Source organism: Eublepharis macularius, chromosome 3 (genome assembly GCF_028583425.1).
Source record: "Eublepharis macularius isolate TG4126 chromosome 3, MPM_Emac_v1.0, whole genome shotgun sequence".
Classification (NCBI taxonomy): domain Eukaryota; kingdom Metazoa; phylum Chordata; class Lepidosauria; order Squamata; family Eublepharidae; genus Eublepharis; species Eublepharis macularius.
In genome coordinates, this window is record NC_072792.1 from 74,009,434 (window position 1) to 74,027,262 (window position 17,829).

At 39.6% G+C, this 17,829-nt stretch overlaps 1 protein-coding gene across 1 annotated transcript in view; it reads left to right on the forward strand.

Moving 5' to 3' along the window:
* The window catches only part of POLA1 (DNA polymerase alpha 1, catalytic subunit), a 399,534-nt gene that overhangs the window by 20,873 nt on the left and 360,832 nt on the right, over positions 1–17,829 (forward strand). Inside the window, exons 14-22 of the mRNA XM_054974131.1 lie at positions 1,260–1,398; positions 4,797–4,951; positions 7,231–7,315; positions 8,657–8,718; positions 9,569–9,658; positions 10,712–10,828; positions 11,574–11,749; positions 13,432–13,561; positions 14,912–15,031. Coding sequence (XP_054830106.1) covers positions 1,260–1,398; positions 4,797–4,951; positions 7,231–7,315; positions 8,657–8,718; positions 9,569–9,658; positions 10,712–10,828; positions 11,574–11,749; positions 13,432–13,561; positions 14,912–15,031 — 1,074 coding nt within the window. The remainder of the gene's footprint in view (positions 1–1,259; positions 1,399–4,796; positions 4,952–7,230; positions 7,316–8,656; positions 8,719–9,568; positions 9,659–10,711; positions 10,829–11,573; positions 11,750–13,431; positions 13,562–14,911; positions 15,032–17,829) is intronic.

Consider the following 17,829-nt stretch of genomic DNA (forward strand, 5'->3'; position numbering starts at 1 on the left):
TCCACTGGAGTGTTTTCATGGATGGGAGGGTTTCCACCCATACTCACCCACTTGTTTCCCCCACTCCTGCTGCAGCCTAAAATGGCTACTGAAAAGTTGTTCCAGGAGTAGAATATTTTGGAGATTGTGCCACTATTGTGCTACAGTGGAAAGGTGGGGGAGAGAGATGAGAAAGTTGTGCTCTGTGGCTGGAAATCCTTCAATCTGTTAGAAACTGGTGGTTCCAAGCCCTTGTGTGTGCTGAGGTGATGACCATTGGTATAATATTTCTGAATAAGCACCCATCAAACAAATGGGCAGTGTGTGGGGAGCTGTTTCCCTACTACTGCTGCCTTACAAGTAGCTCGTTTGTTGATGGAGACTACATTTTTTGAGATTTGACTTTCTGGGATACTCCTAAACTTGCAGTACACTCCATATGTATTTAAGCCCATCACATGCTTGACAAATTGACTGTTTGTGCTTCCACATCAGCTTATTGATCATTTGCAGGAGAATATAAACTGGGCTGCAGTTTTCAGTTGGAGAAACACATTTGGCTTATATATTCTGAATTTGATTAGGGTGGCTGAAAAATGCATATACTGTCTTCCTGCATAGTCCAGAGATCCTCAGTGTGGTGCCTGTGGACAGCTTAGCACCTGCTGACACCTTTCTTGGTGCTCATCAAGTCTTTTTAGGAAGCGAGCAGGGCTTTTGCCCAGCAGGGCTTCTGATTGGCCACTGATTTCATTGGCTGTGCAGATTTTAAAAAAAAGTTACTGCAGCAGCAGCTGCCATCACAGCATGAGGATCTTCATTGTGTGACTGAAAGTAAACTGTGTATGCAATAAAATATTTGTAAATACTTTTACTATTAAGTGTCTTTCATTTTAAAAGGCATCCTGTTAAACAAAGCTTGTGCTTGAAATGCTGAAGAGTTTCCGTTAGAGTTATTCATAACCTCTCTCTGATGTTTTGTGGTTGGTTCCACCTCCCATGGCAGCTACTTTGTAGTTGTGCTCTATGTCAGAACTCCAACAGTGAAATCCTAGGCAGAATTACTTCAATTTAAGCCTATTGAAACAGTGGGTTTAGACTGGAGCAAGTCTTCTTAGGATTTCACTTCAAAGGTGCCCATGGACTCAAAAAGATTGAGGACCCTGACATAGTCAGTTTGCCTCTTGGTCTTGCGTGAAGAGCAGAAGTAAAATTTCTTTTTACAATTTAAGAAAATTCTGGTATAATAAAATTGTTCACCGCTCTGTTTCCATTCCCAGGCTGACTTATCTCGGCTTCCTCCAGACCTGAAAGGAGAGACATTTTCTCATGTGTTTGGAACTAACAGTTCTTGTCTAGAACTGTTTTTGATGAGCAGGAAGATCAAAGGACCAAGCTGGCTAGAAATAAAAAATCCACGTATGTTGCACAGAATACCTAATAAAGGGATGAGCCAGTGGCATGGTGCTGTTCAAGATAAAATTGAGGGAATACTTGAAAATAAAGTGTTAAGAGTTTGTATGTTTGCCGATCAAAGTGAATGCATCTGCAGTTTGAAAAACATTTGAAATTCACTGGATAATGCTGGGTTTCTTTGGTTTCAAAAAGAAATATAATTTATTAGGGTCAAAGACCAGTTCTAAAGTACATACAATTAATACATTAAAAGTAAATATATAGACTTGTGAGACAAATTTACACTTCTTGCGTGTATTCTGCTGCAGATACTAATGGGGGCTGTATTTTTATGGCAGCTGTACTTTTGTAGCAGCTGTATAAATTGTGGGCATAGTAGGGGAGGTTGGCAGATGAAGAAAGCTGCAGAAATACCACATGGTCATACTAGAATCTAAAGTAGATTGACCATTAGTTTACTAAACTGAGAAGGGGTCTGTTTGGGGAGGTCTGGCCAGAGTGCTGTTGGGAATGATGTCTTATCCACTAGTCAGTATCAGTTTCAGTTTATTCCACTTAACAGCCCATAGGGCATACACTCTAACAAAGTTTAAGAATTAAAAATAATAGCCAGTATGCCTGATGAGCAGGTGTTCTTTTACACAGGTAACATTTTAAATTCACATTGCTTATACCTGGAATATGAATTGGTAAAAAAAAACACCCTGGTTTCCTTTAAGGTCAACCTTCTACCATTGCAGCAAACAGCACACTTCAGTCCTCACTCATAGGGCAGGGCATAACACACTTGGACTTGCTGCCTCCTCCTGCTGCCCTTTATTCCAACTGCCACTCCAGGACTGCACACTCCCCTGTACTCTGCTCATGTTGTTGAGGGTAATTGCCCATCTTTTCACCATCAGCTGTTCCAGTTGTTCCATGCTGACCTCAGAATATTTTCCTGCCTGCACCACCAGCTGTTTGGTACTTCATTGTGTCATTTCCAATGCTACCCCGGTAACATTTTAGGGTTCTCAGTGCTGAATGTGCACTCATTGGTCAGTGTCTGGGCTTTGCTGCTTGGCAGTTTTATTGCTGTACGCAATGCTGAACGTGCACTCATTGGTCAGGGTCTGGGCTTTGCTGCTTGGCATTTGTATTGCTCTACGCACTTGCCACATCTCAGCTCTTTGTGGTTGGCACAGGCACTGGGAAAAGGTTGGGGGCTTCATGGAACTTTTAAAGAAGCAATTTTCCGTTTTTGTTTTACTTTTTATTTTTGAATATTTTTTGTTTTTATAACAGTAGTAATCATAACATTTCAAACAACATTTCAACACGAGGAACAAATTATCAGGTATATACAAAGTCAAAGGTGCATGTGATAATTACATTGATGATTGTCCACTGATAGACCAAAGATTTTTGATGGTTATTCTCTATATTGATTTTAGTTTTCAAATACTAAAAGGATCTGTTGGATATGGTTTGCAGGGTTTTATGTCATAGCTGGTCATATAGTCCAAGACAGGTAGCCAGTCCTCCAAGAAATTTGATGAGAGATTCTCTGAATCCACTTGTTTGAGTTGGTAGGTGATCTTCTCCATGAAGAAACAGTCCCAGATTTTATTATGCCATAATGTGATTGATTGAGGTTTGGGATTCTTCCATAAGGTGGCTATAGTAGCCTTAGCCACGGCTACCTATAAGGTCCCTTGGTCCTTCTGGTAGATCATGTTCCTAGCAGAGTTCAGGTTTTAAAGGAACGTCACAACCTGTAATTTGCTTAATACGTGTTAGTACATTTAACAAAAAGTTTTTTATGAACTTGCATGTCTACCAGCAATGAGAAAAGGAATTCGTTTCCCCACATAATTTCCAGCATTTAGGGGAAGTTGATTTGCTAATGTAATGGAGTTTGGGGGGGAATACCAACTTGTCAGTATCTTAACTGAATATGTTTTAATATTTATTGACCTGGTTTTGAAGATAGTTTAATTCTAAATTTTAGAACACTTGGAATCAGAGATAGCTTGGGATATACAGTGTAACCAGTCTATCTGGTAGGGGAGAGGTTTAGATTTTACATTAGAAAGCAATATTTTGTATATTTTTTAAACAAAACCTTAGCTATTATTGTTTTCAAGTTTAAATAAATTCTCAAAATCAGTTGTTGCATGGGTCAATGCACTTTTCATGATAGGTTGATTAAATAGGTGGTTAACTTGCGGGTATTGAAAGCATGGTATCTTGCTGTCTATCATTGTTTCTATTCTTTGTTTTGATAAGAGAAGTCCATGTTTAGTTATGTCAATCTAATTCCCCCTGTTTTTAGTGGGAAATGACTGCTTCTGATTCACTCTAATGGAATTCTTCATATTAGGAAATTCCAAATTTTTAAAATTCAAAATCTGCTTAGTCACTGTTCCAAATATGACTTTTGGTGTTGGTGCACATTCCTACCCAAAACAAAAGGCATACAATTTTTTTTAATACCAATCAAAATCACACAGAGCAACATTCATGTTTTTCAAGTTCCATATCTCCTCATTTGATTGGCTATTAAGGAGTTGGGGATGGCATTGTCTGAAGATGGCTATCAGGTTGCACCTCTGGTCTTCTGAGAAGAATAAGGGGCAGTGATAGAAGAAGAATAAGGGGCTATGTATGGTAGCTTCCATATATTGAAGCTACCATAGCTGCAATATATGGAAATATAAAATACAAAATGGTAGTTTCCAATGGAAAATATAAAAACAAGTGAATGTCAGGCATCAGATATAACACACATGTCCTGTACAAGACTGAGCAGAGCAAAAATGTGGAAGTGGTTATATTAACAATCCTGGAGACTAATTTTATGATTCATTAGGTAAAGAGGTAAATGGAAGCCAAATTAAGAAATATTACATATGTTGGGAAACTACCCATAAGCACAGTCACTTCTGAGGTTATTTCCCCTCCCCCTTTGTTTGTCCAAAGCGAAATCCAAAAACAGGGTTTTATCCTATGGATTTTGTTTTCAAATAGTAGCACCTTACTATGGTACAAAGTATCTTCTTGCAATGCAAGCTCTTCTGTTAGCAGCAAAGTGTCTTGCTTCCAAAGAAGGCACAAATCCATGGAATCCAACCCAGTCTTTTTTCTTAAAACCGAAACAACACGTAACACTATCTAAGCTTTGAAGCTCTCTTGAATCTTCATCAGGCTGAATGCTGGAAAGGAATGTTAAAAATGCATTGGTTCAGTTAATACAACCAAAACTTAGAAAAAGAGTATAATTAGTTTACTTAAAAAGTGCTAGAATTGTGCTAGGCTGCTGTTCATTTTTAGCTGAGCATTATTACAGTAAGCTTTGTTTAAAGTATTGGTATTTTATTCTAAAGACAGCATTCTTGTAATTGGCATCTGTATTTCCACAGAGCTCTTGAATCAGGCTGTCAGTTGGTGTAAGGTAGATGTAGTAGCGCTGAAGCCTGATTTGGTGAATGTGGTGAAAGATCTTCCGCCCCCTCCTCTTGTGATTATGTCTCTTAGCATGAAGACAGTTCAGAACACAAAGACTCATCAGAATGAGGTAAGCCATAAGCTCCAAGGTAATGCAGAAAAACAATCCTTTGTAAGTACTTCATCAACCAAGTAATCAAATAGCTGCACGTGCTGTGTATTTTGAATCCTAGATCTGGTTGCATATGTTTGCTGGTAGACCTCAATGTGACACTTAGAAAACTGAGTCAGCCTAGGAACATTAACTATTTCTGGAGATACTGATTATTTCTGTTGCAATAAATGTAGTAGTGAATATAGTGAATACATTTTTCCAACATGAATTTAAGTACTGTAGGAGAATGCAGCATGGTCTGTTGGGATAGTAGCCATGATTTTTAATATCTTCATCAAGACAACTGTTTAGATAATTTCCTTCCCCTATCCTGAATAGGGGTGTGCAAGAAAAGAATATTTGGTTTTCGTGCATCGGAATTTCCGAAGCAGGAAAAAAAGTCAGAAATAAGCAACTTCCGAAGTGGCAAGCTTCTTCGGAAATTGCTTATTGACCAGCTTTCAGAGCACACCGAGAAGTTTTTAAACTTCCAGCCCCACTACTTATTTTACCCGATGGGATGGGGAGGAGGGGGGTTCCCCCCTCCCATCTGGTGAGGGGGAGCAGGGGATTCCCTCCACTCCCTCCCATCGGGTGAAATAAGCGGAGAGGCAATAAGTTTAAACCTACACTTTTCTAGCCACTTGCAAGTGGCTAGAAAAGTGTAGGTTTAAAGCGACGCCTGCTCACTTGGCCCACTACTAGAACGGCCAGGGAATCCCCCGGGCGCTTCCACAGCAGGCGAAGGGAAGCAGCAGGGTGGTAGGCTTAAGCCTGCAGCCCCGCCCACCAGGTGCTCATTTGGCCTACTGCGCAAAGGGCCAGGGAGTTCCCCTGACCCCTTCCGCAGTGGGCAAAGGAAGCAACGGGGCTTAAGCCTGCAGCCCCGCCGCCAATCGCTCAATTCGCCCGCTGCAATGGGCCAGGGAATCCCCTGGCCCCTGTCGCAGCGGACGAAGGAAGCAGTGAGGCGGTAGGCTTACGCTTAAGCCTACCACCCCATTGCTTCCTTTGCCCACAGCGGAAGGGATCTGGGAATCCCCTGGGCCCTGTCATAGCTGGCGAAGGAAGCGATGGGGTAGTAGATTTAAACCTACACTTTTCTAGCCGCTTGCGAGTGGCAAGAAAAGTGTAGGTTTAAATTTCCCGCCCCACCACTTATTTCACCCAATGGGAGGGGGAGGAGGGAATCCCCTCCTCCCCCTTCCATCGGGTGAAAAAAGCAGTGGGACAGGAACTTTTCTTGCTCTTTGAAAATGCAAATAGCTAGAAAAATGCTACGCCCGAAGCGATATGAATAGCTTTGGGAAGCTTTGCTTTGGTATTTCTGAATCGGCCCAGCAATGCTAGGGCTGTTTTGGAAATCCTGAAATCTTCCGAATTGGGTCCAATTCAGGTAAAATACCCAGATCGGAAACCTGAAGCACACACCCGTAGTCCTGAATGCCCAGGATATGATGCTGGTAAAATGAACTTTTAGGGCTTTTAATTGTGTTTTCTACTCTCCTCCTTTCAAAATAAATAATTCTGTTAATGATACATTTATTTAATTTTAAAAATGCTTATAATCTGTTTCCTCTGTTTAATGACCAAGGTGTTTCACTTCAGTCTTTAAAACTGTATGTTTAACATCTAAAGATTGATGTGAATGTGCACTGGCAGATTGGATAAAAAACCATGTAAAAGATCAATTAGTAGCATGTTGCATAGTTTCTTGTTAAATGCCATTAGATAATAAAATGGCATCTCTAATAATAAAAGCAATTTGGAGATTGATAGATAATTAAAACAGGCCAAGTAGTAATAAAATTGAAGCATTTATTTAAAAACAATTGTATGTTCTATCTAAAGTAGGCTTTTCCAACTTTATAAATCTTAGACAGTTGGGAATGGAATGTGTTCTTATTTACTTACTGTTATCAGGCAACACATTTGCAGTTTGGTCCATGGGTGAGATATGAAGAAGTAAAATTCCAACAAACTGCTGAAGCAAATGTTTGTACAAATTCAGAATGATTAATTTTGAATTTTAAATTTAGAGTACAAAAACGGCAATGCAGAAGTTTCTGTCATGTAGTGGCTGTAAATTCATATATGTAATGTAAATAAAATAAATAAAAAATGTACCAAATAGAAGTATATGGCTTGGTTTATTGAATAAATCTATACTTCAATAAGGGTTGTTGAAAGGGATTATCTGTTGAGAGAGAACTAGTTTAACTACCATTTTTCTTTACTGATTTTCTTTTGTGTAGATTATGGCTATTGCAGCTTTAGTACATCATAAATTTTGTTTGGACAAAGCGCCACCTGAGCCTCCATTTCAGACCCATTTCTGTGGTAGGTATAACTAGAGCGCCATTGTTTTTGCTTTTGACATTGGGTTTGAATATTAATTGACGAACACATTTACTTTATTCTTCTGGTTTAGTAATGCTGGCTAGTGAAGAGAATGAGTCATGCAATAGCATTTCTTCACCTTTTCCTCAAGTGATAAAAATACGTGAAGAATATATTGTAATCTAGTTAGTTCTCTAGATTTTGAAAACATTTCCATCTCTCAAAACTTTGTTGTAATTTCTTCGTTCAGTGTTAAGCATCTCTATTGTATATTATTACTATTTTTAAGATTTTTGCAAGATCCTTTCATGGCTGAGAGTGCTAGACTTGGAGGTACAGGTCTATCAGGGCTTAGTGGAGAGGTATTTTTGACTGGGAAGCATGGAGGAAGATAGGCTTCTCAGTATATATCTTGTGTCCTCCCACCCATGGCTGCTTTTTAGGGCCAGATTATGCATCTGAATTCCACTCATAGAACTCCAGTATCCCTGGGGTTTGGCCTTGTGTACCTAAGCATAAGTGCTATTGGACTGTATAGATTACTTCTGAGTAAACACTTACGCAACTTATTTTTGTTGATTTAAGCTCCCATGGTGAAAGTCAAGAAGCAAAAGGAAACTAACCAGTATTTTTGAACTGAATGGAATTTGTGGTATTTGTTTCATTCAGTTTGAGAAATACAAATATAAAATCATTGGCAGTCTTGTAATCACTGGACTGTGATAGTTTGGAAAGTGAATAAGGAGATTCTCTTTTTAACCTCCTGTGGCCTTCAGGATCCATTTTTGTTTTAAATTCTTTTGATTAGTGTGAGTCTGGTTGGATCCTATCCAGTTTGTATAAAACAGAATGCTTTAACCCTTAATTGCTTAATGCTCCTGTCAGAGTCGCAGTCTGGGATCTATCAGAAGGGATGTGTGTCAACTGAACACAATTTTCTTGCCTCCATCCCCACTCCAACTGGAGTCTGGGAGATAGTGACCCCCCCCCCTCCAGACCAGCTCGAGGGGAGAGTCAGAGCTCTAGCAGAAGGGGGAATTCACCATAACTCCCCTCACTCTGTCTGTGGAGATCTTTTGGTGGATGAAAAAGATTAAGAATAGTGCTTAACGTTTGTTATGGTTTGTTCCAGTTATTTTGGTTTTGGAGCCCCAAGTCAAATCGCTTTTTCTGTTTCCCATTAAGGCTTCATTTTAAATTGTGTGTGTGCAATGATTACACAATTCAAACAACGGAAACTACTAAGGATACAGTTTTCTTAGTAGTCAAAATATTAAAAATACGTGCTATAGCCAGATTCCAAATGCTGTATTTTCAGTTGATTCTTAATTTCGGTTGCAGTGATTTCGAAACCAAATGATTGCATTTTTCCATATGACTTCAAAGAAGTTGCTAAGACCAAGGTATTTTTTTTCTTTATGCATTACTTTGCCTACTTCAGTTTTCATCCTTTCCTGAAAGCGGCCCTTTTTGTACTAGGTGTTAATGGGGAAAAGATCAGTTTTTTTAAAAAAATTGTATTTTCAGGTCTGTGCTGTATGTACTATTATTACCAATGATACTGCATATTCTCCTATAACATGGGTCTTTCAGCAAGTGGTTAGAATGGGTTTGGAGGTATATAGAGAGTTTTCCTGCAGTGATTCTTCTTGTATTTTTAACTGTATATAGCTGGTCTTTTACAAGGGGGGAGGGATCTTGTGGCTCAGTGATAAATCCTGTGTCTTGGTACAGAAAACCCCAGAGTCATTCATTAGTTCAGAGGTTCTGAGGTAGCAGTTACTGAGAGACTCTTGTTTTGGGATCCTGGAAAGCTGCTTCTAGTCAGACTAGACAACACAGCAAGATGGTCCTAGGGTACAGAACAATGGTGTAAGACTATATGTTCAAGACTAGCAAGTCTGATTAGGAACACTGAATAGCTTTCAGTGGAATGCTCTCAGACACAGTCTTTTTGGATCAAAATATGAATATACAAATACCTTTGATATACCTTATGAAATAACTAGATAATATTGTTGTGATTAAACAAAAACATGGAACAAAAAACAAGCATTATCTGTTCTTTAAGTATATGCATTCTGTACTATTGTACTATTGTATGAACACTTCTGCTGAAATGAGTTACAGTGTTTCTGATGGCTGCTAATGGGCACCGAGTTACTTCTTATTTCTACAGGACTTAGTTGTGCATGCTTTGTAGTCCAAGTTTTTAATCTTGATTAACTGAAACTTTGTATTGTTTTGCTTTAGAATGCTAAAATAGAGATTGCTGGAACAGAGAGGATGCTTCTGGGATTTTTTCTGGCAAAAGTTCATAAAATTGATCCTGATGTTATTGTGGTAAGTATCTATTTGTCCAGAAGTAGGAAGCCTAGATAGCACAGCAGGCAGTGGCCAAGTAGCAGAGACTTAAAGTTTAGGAAAGAAAGATGCCAGTGAATGGAGGACAGATACATGTGCTGTTGATGTGAAAGTGGAAAAAAAAGGCAGGTTGCAAAAATCATTGGGCTGAGGGTTGTGAGGATGGCTGAGAGAAAGAGTAAGCAGTGGACTGAGAAGCACTGACCTGAGGGTTTGCTGGATAGAAGACAGAAGTCTGAGAGGGCAGCTTGGGTGAAGGATGGAGTTGGGGGACGGGAAAGAGAAAGTGAATAGCTGTGGTGAAACGGTAATAAAATAATGGGAATGATGAAAATCACAAAGGGCCCATTGACAAAGGAAGTTGGCAGCCAAAACAAATTTTGGAGGCTGTGCGCTTTGATTAGTGGCAGTTGAGTGTAGTTTATTTTGGGTTAATTAAACAGAGTTTACACAGTCTAAAGGCCTGTGTAAATGTAATTGTTCTAGCGATCTCTGGACAAATTTTAACATTCACTGTTGTTATAATCCTAAAACCAGTTTTTATTGTTCTCCCAACTAGAATAAAATCAGGAATGGAGGAGCGACTAGTGGTAAACAGTATTAGAATGAATTCAGTGGAATTTACTGTCCTAGAAGCCTCAATTTCCTAGGTTTTCCTCAGTATCAAATACTGCATTCGGGGTGTGTGTAGTAATTTGTGATACAATTTCATTCATAGAAATTCTTCTGACAATTACAGTTTTAGGACTGGAAATAGAACAATTTCAAAATTTTCTTCTTAATGTATATTAGGAAAGCTTCTAACTAGAGAAAAAGTTGCTGTCAAAGTTGTATTTATATACTATGCTTGCATTTTGTTGAAACATAATTGCATTATTCATGTGAGCCTTAATATAATTCTTCTGATAGATGAAACTTCACTGAGATGAATGTTCAGTATGCCTTGGTGTCATGTATTATGTACCCTTCAGAATTACTGCTTTTTATATTTATTTTGTTTAACTCTTCTAAAATTTCTGTTTCTCTATAAAGGGACATAATATTTATGGCTTTGATATGGAAGTCCTTCTCCAGAGAATTAACCTATGCAAGGTTCCACATTGGTCCAAGATAGGTCGACTAAGGAGATCAGTCATGCCAAAGCTTGGGGTAAAATGTTGCTCAAGTCTTACTGCTTTTCTGTATGTGATTAATAATGAATTATTTTAGTTGCTGTATTTTGAATGCCTTGCTCATCTGTTTTGACTAGTCACGTAGCATGGTTTGCGTTATCAATTTAGATTTCAGTACTGTTGTTAAGAGCCTTATTTCAACAATGAGACAAAGCTAAGCAAATTTAGTTTACTTGTCTCAACTAGATGGAGATATTGACAGATTAATGACTAATAGAGGTGCTTTTGTGTATAGTAAATTATGGGGAAAATGTATGTTGGCTTGACTGGCAAATCATTCCTTAGAGAATAGTTGGGTTTTTCTAGTTCTCTTCTACGTTGCTCACTGCATCCAGCATATTTAATTTTCTTCTCTACTCTTTTTTTTTTAGTGAATTTTATCCAGGCTGCTTTGATTTTTGTGATTTTACCCAGTTATTATAATAAAATGCTTTAATCCCTTACAGTAATGGTAAGGAGTGGCAGTTGGAGATATGGGAGGTTCCAACTGGATGTTTGTGTCCTGCAGTGGAGTACCTGCAAGGATTCTGAGCGGAGCAGTCTTAGCAATATGCTATAATAATAATGTGTTATAACTATTTATACAATAAGAAAGTAAGTTACTTGCTGATAAACAAATACAGCAGAGAGAACAGGTTACGTGTATTTTGTTAAGTAATCAGAATAGAAACCTTGCATGGGAAGAGGTCCTGAAGATGTTTCTCCTTTTTTTGACTATGAAGGGTCGTAGTGGATTTGCTGAACGAAATGCAGCTTGTGGTCGAATGATTTGTGATGTAGAAATTTCAGCAAAGGAATTGATTCGTTGCAAGAGTTATCATTTGTCTGAACTGGTCAATCAGATTCTGAAAATAGAAAGAGTGACAATTCCATCTGAAGAGATAAGAAATATGTACAGGTATGCTGCTAGATACATTCATTATGAAAATTTAATCCCTGCAGCAATGATAAAGAAAAAGCATAGATATGTCTGTGTGGATCTTTAAAAAGTATATGCATAGAAAATGTATCCACATTTGACAAGATAGACTCTGGCATGTTAACCAAGTGATTCATAAGCAAGACAATATGGACAGCTTCGCTACAAGTCCAACATTCAAGTTGGAGATAAGGAGGCTTTGACATTCCTCAGGGATACATTTTGGGTTATATTTTAGTTACTGTATTTGTGGGGAGAGAAGTTAAGCATATGAAGCTGCCTTGAACCAAGTCAGATCATGATCCATCTAGCTCAGTATTGTCATCTGTAATTGGTGTCAGGCCTTCCAGGATGGTCTTCCCAGCACCCATTACTTGAGATCTTTTAAATGCTGATACCTAGGATTGAAGCTGGGACCATCTGTGTGCAAAGCATGCATGTTTCATTTCTCAACAGCCCCTCCAGAAAGTATTGCTGAAGATGGTTTCAAGTTAAGCTATTAATGGAATAACAGTTGTAACAAGTTCATGATAAATCTGATTTGAAGTTAAAGTGAAAACCATATATGTGTTCTTTTGGAGTCAAACACTTTCTGAAGGCTCATCTGAAGGGAAAATGCAAGCAAATAACTTAGGATACTGATTGATTATAAGAGCAGTGAACTGTCAGTGTCATGTGAATGTAAAGTGTACATTTAAGTTTTGAATGTGAAGTTGAGGCTTTTCTAGTAGAGATGAGGGGAAGGCAGTGGTGAAGCCATCTCTGAATAGTCCCTATTCAGAATTGAAGACACAAGGAAGAACAACTTTGATTATTAATATAAAGGGATGAGTTATTTCAGGATAAGAGAAGGTACTCTGCATATGTTTGAAGTCATTGACTTGATTTCTTTGTGCTGAAAACAGATTTTAATGAACAGAGTTAGTGAATCCTAACTCAACTAACTTGCAGGTAAATCAGTAAATGGAGAACCATTTTGGTTAATTGAAGGTTGTATTACAAAGATTTAGGGATACAAAGTCGACTTGTCTGTTCTCTCTGTGGCCTTGAGTTGTTGGTTCTATGCTCCAGTAAAATGTATTTAGGCACTTGTTAGTTATGTATGTGATGATGACAGTGGCAATGGTTTAGTCCAAGCCCTGACCTAAGGCTCGGTCATCTACTTGCTTTTTACATAATCAGTACCAAGATGTGCCACAGTTAAGCTGCAGATGAACTGTAGAAGGCATCTTCCATAGCAGGATAAACTTTTTTGCCAGGACCAAATATGGCTGTCAGGATCACTAATAAAATTTATTCAGATTATTGGATTACAATAATAAAATTGAACAAGTCCTTGCCTGCAGGCTCACAATTAGTGCTGGAGGTGGCCAGAAAGTTGTCTTGGTTTTAATCATAGCTGCTGGCTTGCAATGTAAACTTCGTTGCGTATAATTAACTTACTACAGTTTTTTAGCATGCTATACATGCTAAATGTCTTGATACCTGTTTTAATCCACATGGGAGTAAAATTCTAGTAATTGTAATTGCTGTAAATGTTTGTGGTCAAACAGGACAATTACATCTTAAATTTGCTGCAGCAGTAATCACTAATGAGCTCTAAATCTGTGTAGCTTCAAAATCTAGGTAAATCTGTTAAAATGGTCTCTTCTTCTTCATAGTGATTCTCCTCACTTACTGTACATGCTGGAGAATACATGGACCGATGCCAAGTACATTTTACAAATAATGTGTGAACTTAATGTTCTTCCACTAGCCCTACAGATTACAAATATTGCCGGGAATATTATGGTAAATCTAAAATTTCTTACCAAGTTACTTCTCAATTATTGTATTGAATTTGCATGTGTAATTTTATTCATTGAAAACTGAAACTACCTTTTCAAAAGTCATACATGAATGCAGTTCATGTTAAAACATATTAGTGTAGTCTAGGTAGCCTAGCTCCTTGAAAATAGAGGTGATTTATAATCAAGGAGGCTGTGAAGGCAAAAAAATGCAATTGATACTCAAACTTACCTTGTTCAGAATGCCTGTATTGTGTTGAATCAAACACATCATATGATCATTTTGACAATTTGCTTGGAATTCAGAGCCAAAACTATCTGAGTAGTTTGCATCTTAGCAGTGATGGTGTTCAGTATGGTAGCTGGCAGAGTAGCTGCTGCTTGTGTATGTTCAGTTTGCTGGCTTGCTTGAATGGTGTGTGCCCCAGGATCACTGTGGATGGATTTAATCAACTATAAGTAGTAGCATAGTATCTGAAGAAGTGAACTGTAGTCCACAAAAGCTTGTGCTAGAATAGATTTTAGTCTTTGCGGTGCTGCAAGACTCCTGTCTGTTTTTGATGCAACAGACTAGTACATTGCATTCTTTGTAATGAGCTACATTCATTGATGGTGGGCTGGTTTTGTGCCTGCAGTCAGCTGGGTTTATCATGCTGGTGCATGGTCAGAATTGATTGGAGTGAGACTGCATAAATCCACTCAGTATAAAGCCTGGCTTTGGAAGTCGGATAGGGAGGCAGAATGGACATTATAGATAAGCAGTGCAGTTTCTCCTACCCAAGCAGGACTGAGAGTCCAAGGAAACCACCTCTACTTGAGATTTTATTTCCATCCTTGTGCGATATCTGGGTGGGGGGAGAAAGGAGTGGGACAGCCATGTATTTTTATACTCTTGGCGTGATGAACATTGAGTCAGACAGGCAACATAGTAAATAGAGACTCATGCCGTGTAGTTTCCTACCCCTCCCTCAGCAGGATTGAAACTCTTGTCTTTTTACATACAGCTCTTTACTTATAAAGCAGATGAGGAACGGGGATAGAAATGCTGTGAGAAAATGTCCTCATTTTAATCCTGCTTCAAATGTTTCAGTTGGAATCAAACATTTTTGAGAGGCATGGAGGTGCTATAAATGAACAAGTTGCAATCCAAACAGGTGGCTCTGAAGTGTTCTGGTTTACAGTGTGTGCTAGCCAATGAAGAAAGATCAATTGGTATAGGGTGGCTTCCTAAATTGACCAGCTCATGCTTTTAAGAATTTGGAAAATATGAAGTCATTGCTGTTGTTTTTATTATTTATGTTAGCCTTTTGACTTTTGTTAGTAACTGACTATGTAACTGTTCTCTTTCTTGCAGTCAAGGACACTGATGGGTGGGCGAGCTGAGCGTAATGAATTCTTGCTCCTTCATGCATTTTATGAAAAAAATTTCATTGTGCCTGATAAGCAACTTTTAAAAAAGGCTCAACAGAAACAGGTGAGGTTCTCCCCCCACCATCCCCACTCTCACTTAATATGTAAAAATCTAGCAAACACCACTGTCTTTCCATTCTTTGAAAAAGCATTTGTTCAAAAAAAAAAAGGGTTTTTTTTGTTACACAAGAATTTCAGCATAAGTTACTATCTTAAAAGCGAGGAAGATGGCGACCAACACAGACACCCACTGCTGAGCTCTGCGTTTTTATCTTTATTTTGACTTTTATTTTCCTAGTCCTGCTCAAAACTTTCTCCAAGCCTTTTCAATCTGCCTCGCATCGCAATCTTCTGCTGGGCTGCCTCTGGATAGCTGGGAACAGTTATAAATATTTACTCCTAACTGTTACAGCAACAGTTCACCGGAGCCAGCTGGGAGGCAGGCAGGGGCGAGGGAGTCAGACTACAGCAAGATTAACTGCAGCACCTGGAGGAATAAGGACAAGGTCTCCCACGAACTATATCCTAAAGCCCAGACAGCACTGTGAGAAGGAGGATAAAGGCAGATATAAAGGAAAGGAAAGAAGAGGGAAATCATTCAATCACTCAACTGCAGGAATCGTCCCCCAGGAACCTGCCGCCAGCCAGCTAAGCTAAGTTGCCAGCTGATAAGACCGAAAGAAGAAGTGGTAAAGCAGCATAACAGCCAGAGAAAGCCTTGGACAGATTACCTTCGTTTGGCGAACACCTAGGGGAGCGACTTGCCTTTGCAAATTGAGAACTATTAAGGAATTCCCCGACAAGCAGCCTCCCAAGGAACCAGGAAACCTCAAGGCTTCTTTCAACAGTTGCGGCAGGCTAGAAAAGAAAGACCACTGGGGGAAATTTAAACTACCTTCAGAATTAGCTTCCCTGTATCCTGTCCTTAAAATTCTGTATTGACATCTGTTTCTGTTTTCCTAACTTCTAACTTTTTAAACTTTTAACTCCAACCTGTAACTCAAATTAAGGGTCCTCAAGGGATAACATGCAGAGAAGGGGGCAGAAGCGTCAACGTGGGCTAGTAGATTCAATTCTCCCCCCTCCCACCAAGCAGAGCAGAATAGACTCTTTTTTGCTCCAGTTAGACATGTGGGGGATGATTATTCCCTGCAGGACGAGCTTCCTGGCCCACTTCATTCACAACCTAATAAGGCTCAGTCCAGCAGGAGTCCAGACAATCTAGGCCTACCAGAAGCAGAGAAAGTTAGCCATGAGGCTTCCAAAATGGCCGAAATTGTTACGTTGTGTTCCAGAACAGTAGAGCACATTTTCAGACAATTGGACCAAGTGCTGTCTAAACTAGACCATCTTATGGCAACTCTTAGGCTACCAAGCCCTCTCACAATCCCATTTTCCCAGGATTTACCTAGTTCCAAGAACAAGATTGTAAGGGGCCTTCAAGAGTTGCAGACAGAAAGATCGAACTCTGGGGGGTGTTTCCAACAGCTCATCCTCCAGCCCAACCAAGTCTGCATCTACGTTCACCCATCTTTTGTGCCCCTGGCAGCGTGGGGCACTAAGATCAGAGCAGGGAAGTATCTGAGGTCACTGCTAGGTCCTAAGTTTAATCCATTTGACCTTAAAGTAATTGTACCCCTGTTTAGCTCTTCTGTTTTGTGTAGGTTCTTGCTAACCTTCAAAAGTTCGTCTTCCTCCTCTCAGATCCTACAGAAGAAAAATCTTTTGCAGTCAAGAGGCATCCAACCAGTGCGTGTTTTCAACAATATCTTATTCACCCCTCTTCTCAAACCAAGAGTTCCCAGGGGCAATTACTCAACTAATGTTTTCATCAAAGGAAATGTAGCTAAGGGTCTCGCCAGGGACTCAGCCAGCTGGGATGATAGTCCAACTGTCTCTCCTCAATTTCAACCAGGATCTCCTGTATCCTTCCTTTCTGTTGAGGAAGGTCTAATTAATCCCTTTAAAGCTCTCCCTGATCCTGAGCAGCAAGCTATTACTGATAGATTGGCACAATTGAATATAGCACTCCTGGAGCTGAGTGCCAGGGAAATTCCCCCTACCTCTACATCTCCATCAATCTCAATAGACACTGAGTCTGGTCATCTTTCCAAGGTTCTCCATTCTGTCAGCACTAAGCCTGGCCCCAGTGAAGATGTGCCTTCTATACATGCCATCAAAGTCCTCAAGCCCTCAGACACACAGCACTTTAATAGATATCTTGAGGAACATGAACATGGCTTGCCTGACCCTCCAAAGGTGTATCTACCTCAGAATTGCTCTATGAACTCCCGCAGCATGGCTTCCAGAAATTGGGTGTATTTTCTCGGATACAAACAAGCTTTTGGACCAGGTCGAGCACCTAGACTGACAACTAAACATCCTCTCGTGGAATACCATGGGGTGGTGCAATAAACTTCATGATTCGGCCTTCTCCAAGTATTTACAGGACTTTGATGTACTGTGTCTGCAGGAAACTTGGGCCTTGGATCCCGACTCCATATTTCTCCGAGGTTATCGCCCGTTTGTAACTCCTGCAACCAAGTCAAATAGTAGGGGCTGTGGCTGCGGGGGTTTGGCAATCTTGGTGTCTACTGATTTGCCAGTTGAATTGCAGCTTTTGCAAAGCAACTCATGTGACCTAATTCAGGTTCTAAAGATAAGTGGGCCCCAGGTTGGTTTGCTTCTTTGCATCAATGTTTATTTCCCTCCAAAAATCTCCAATTCCCGAAGCATGGACAGTGTTTGGAACAATCTTTCTGGCATATTGGAAGCCTTGGATCTTCAATATCCCAATGCCCACATTCTCTTGTGTGGCGATTTCAATGCTAGAATAGGTGGTGGTTTGTGTGGTCCTCAAGA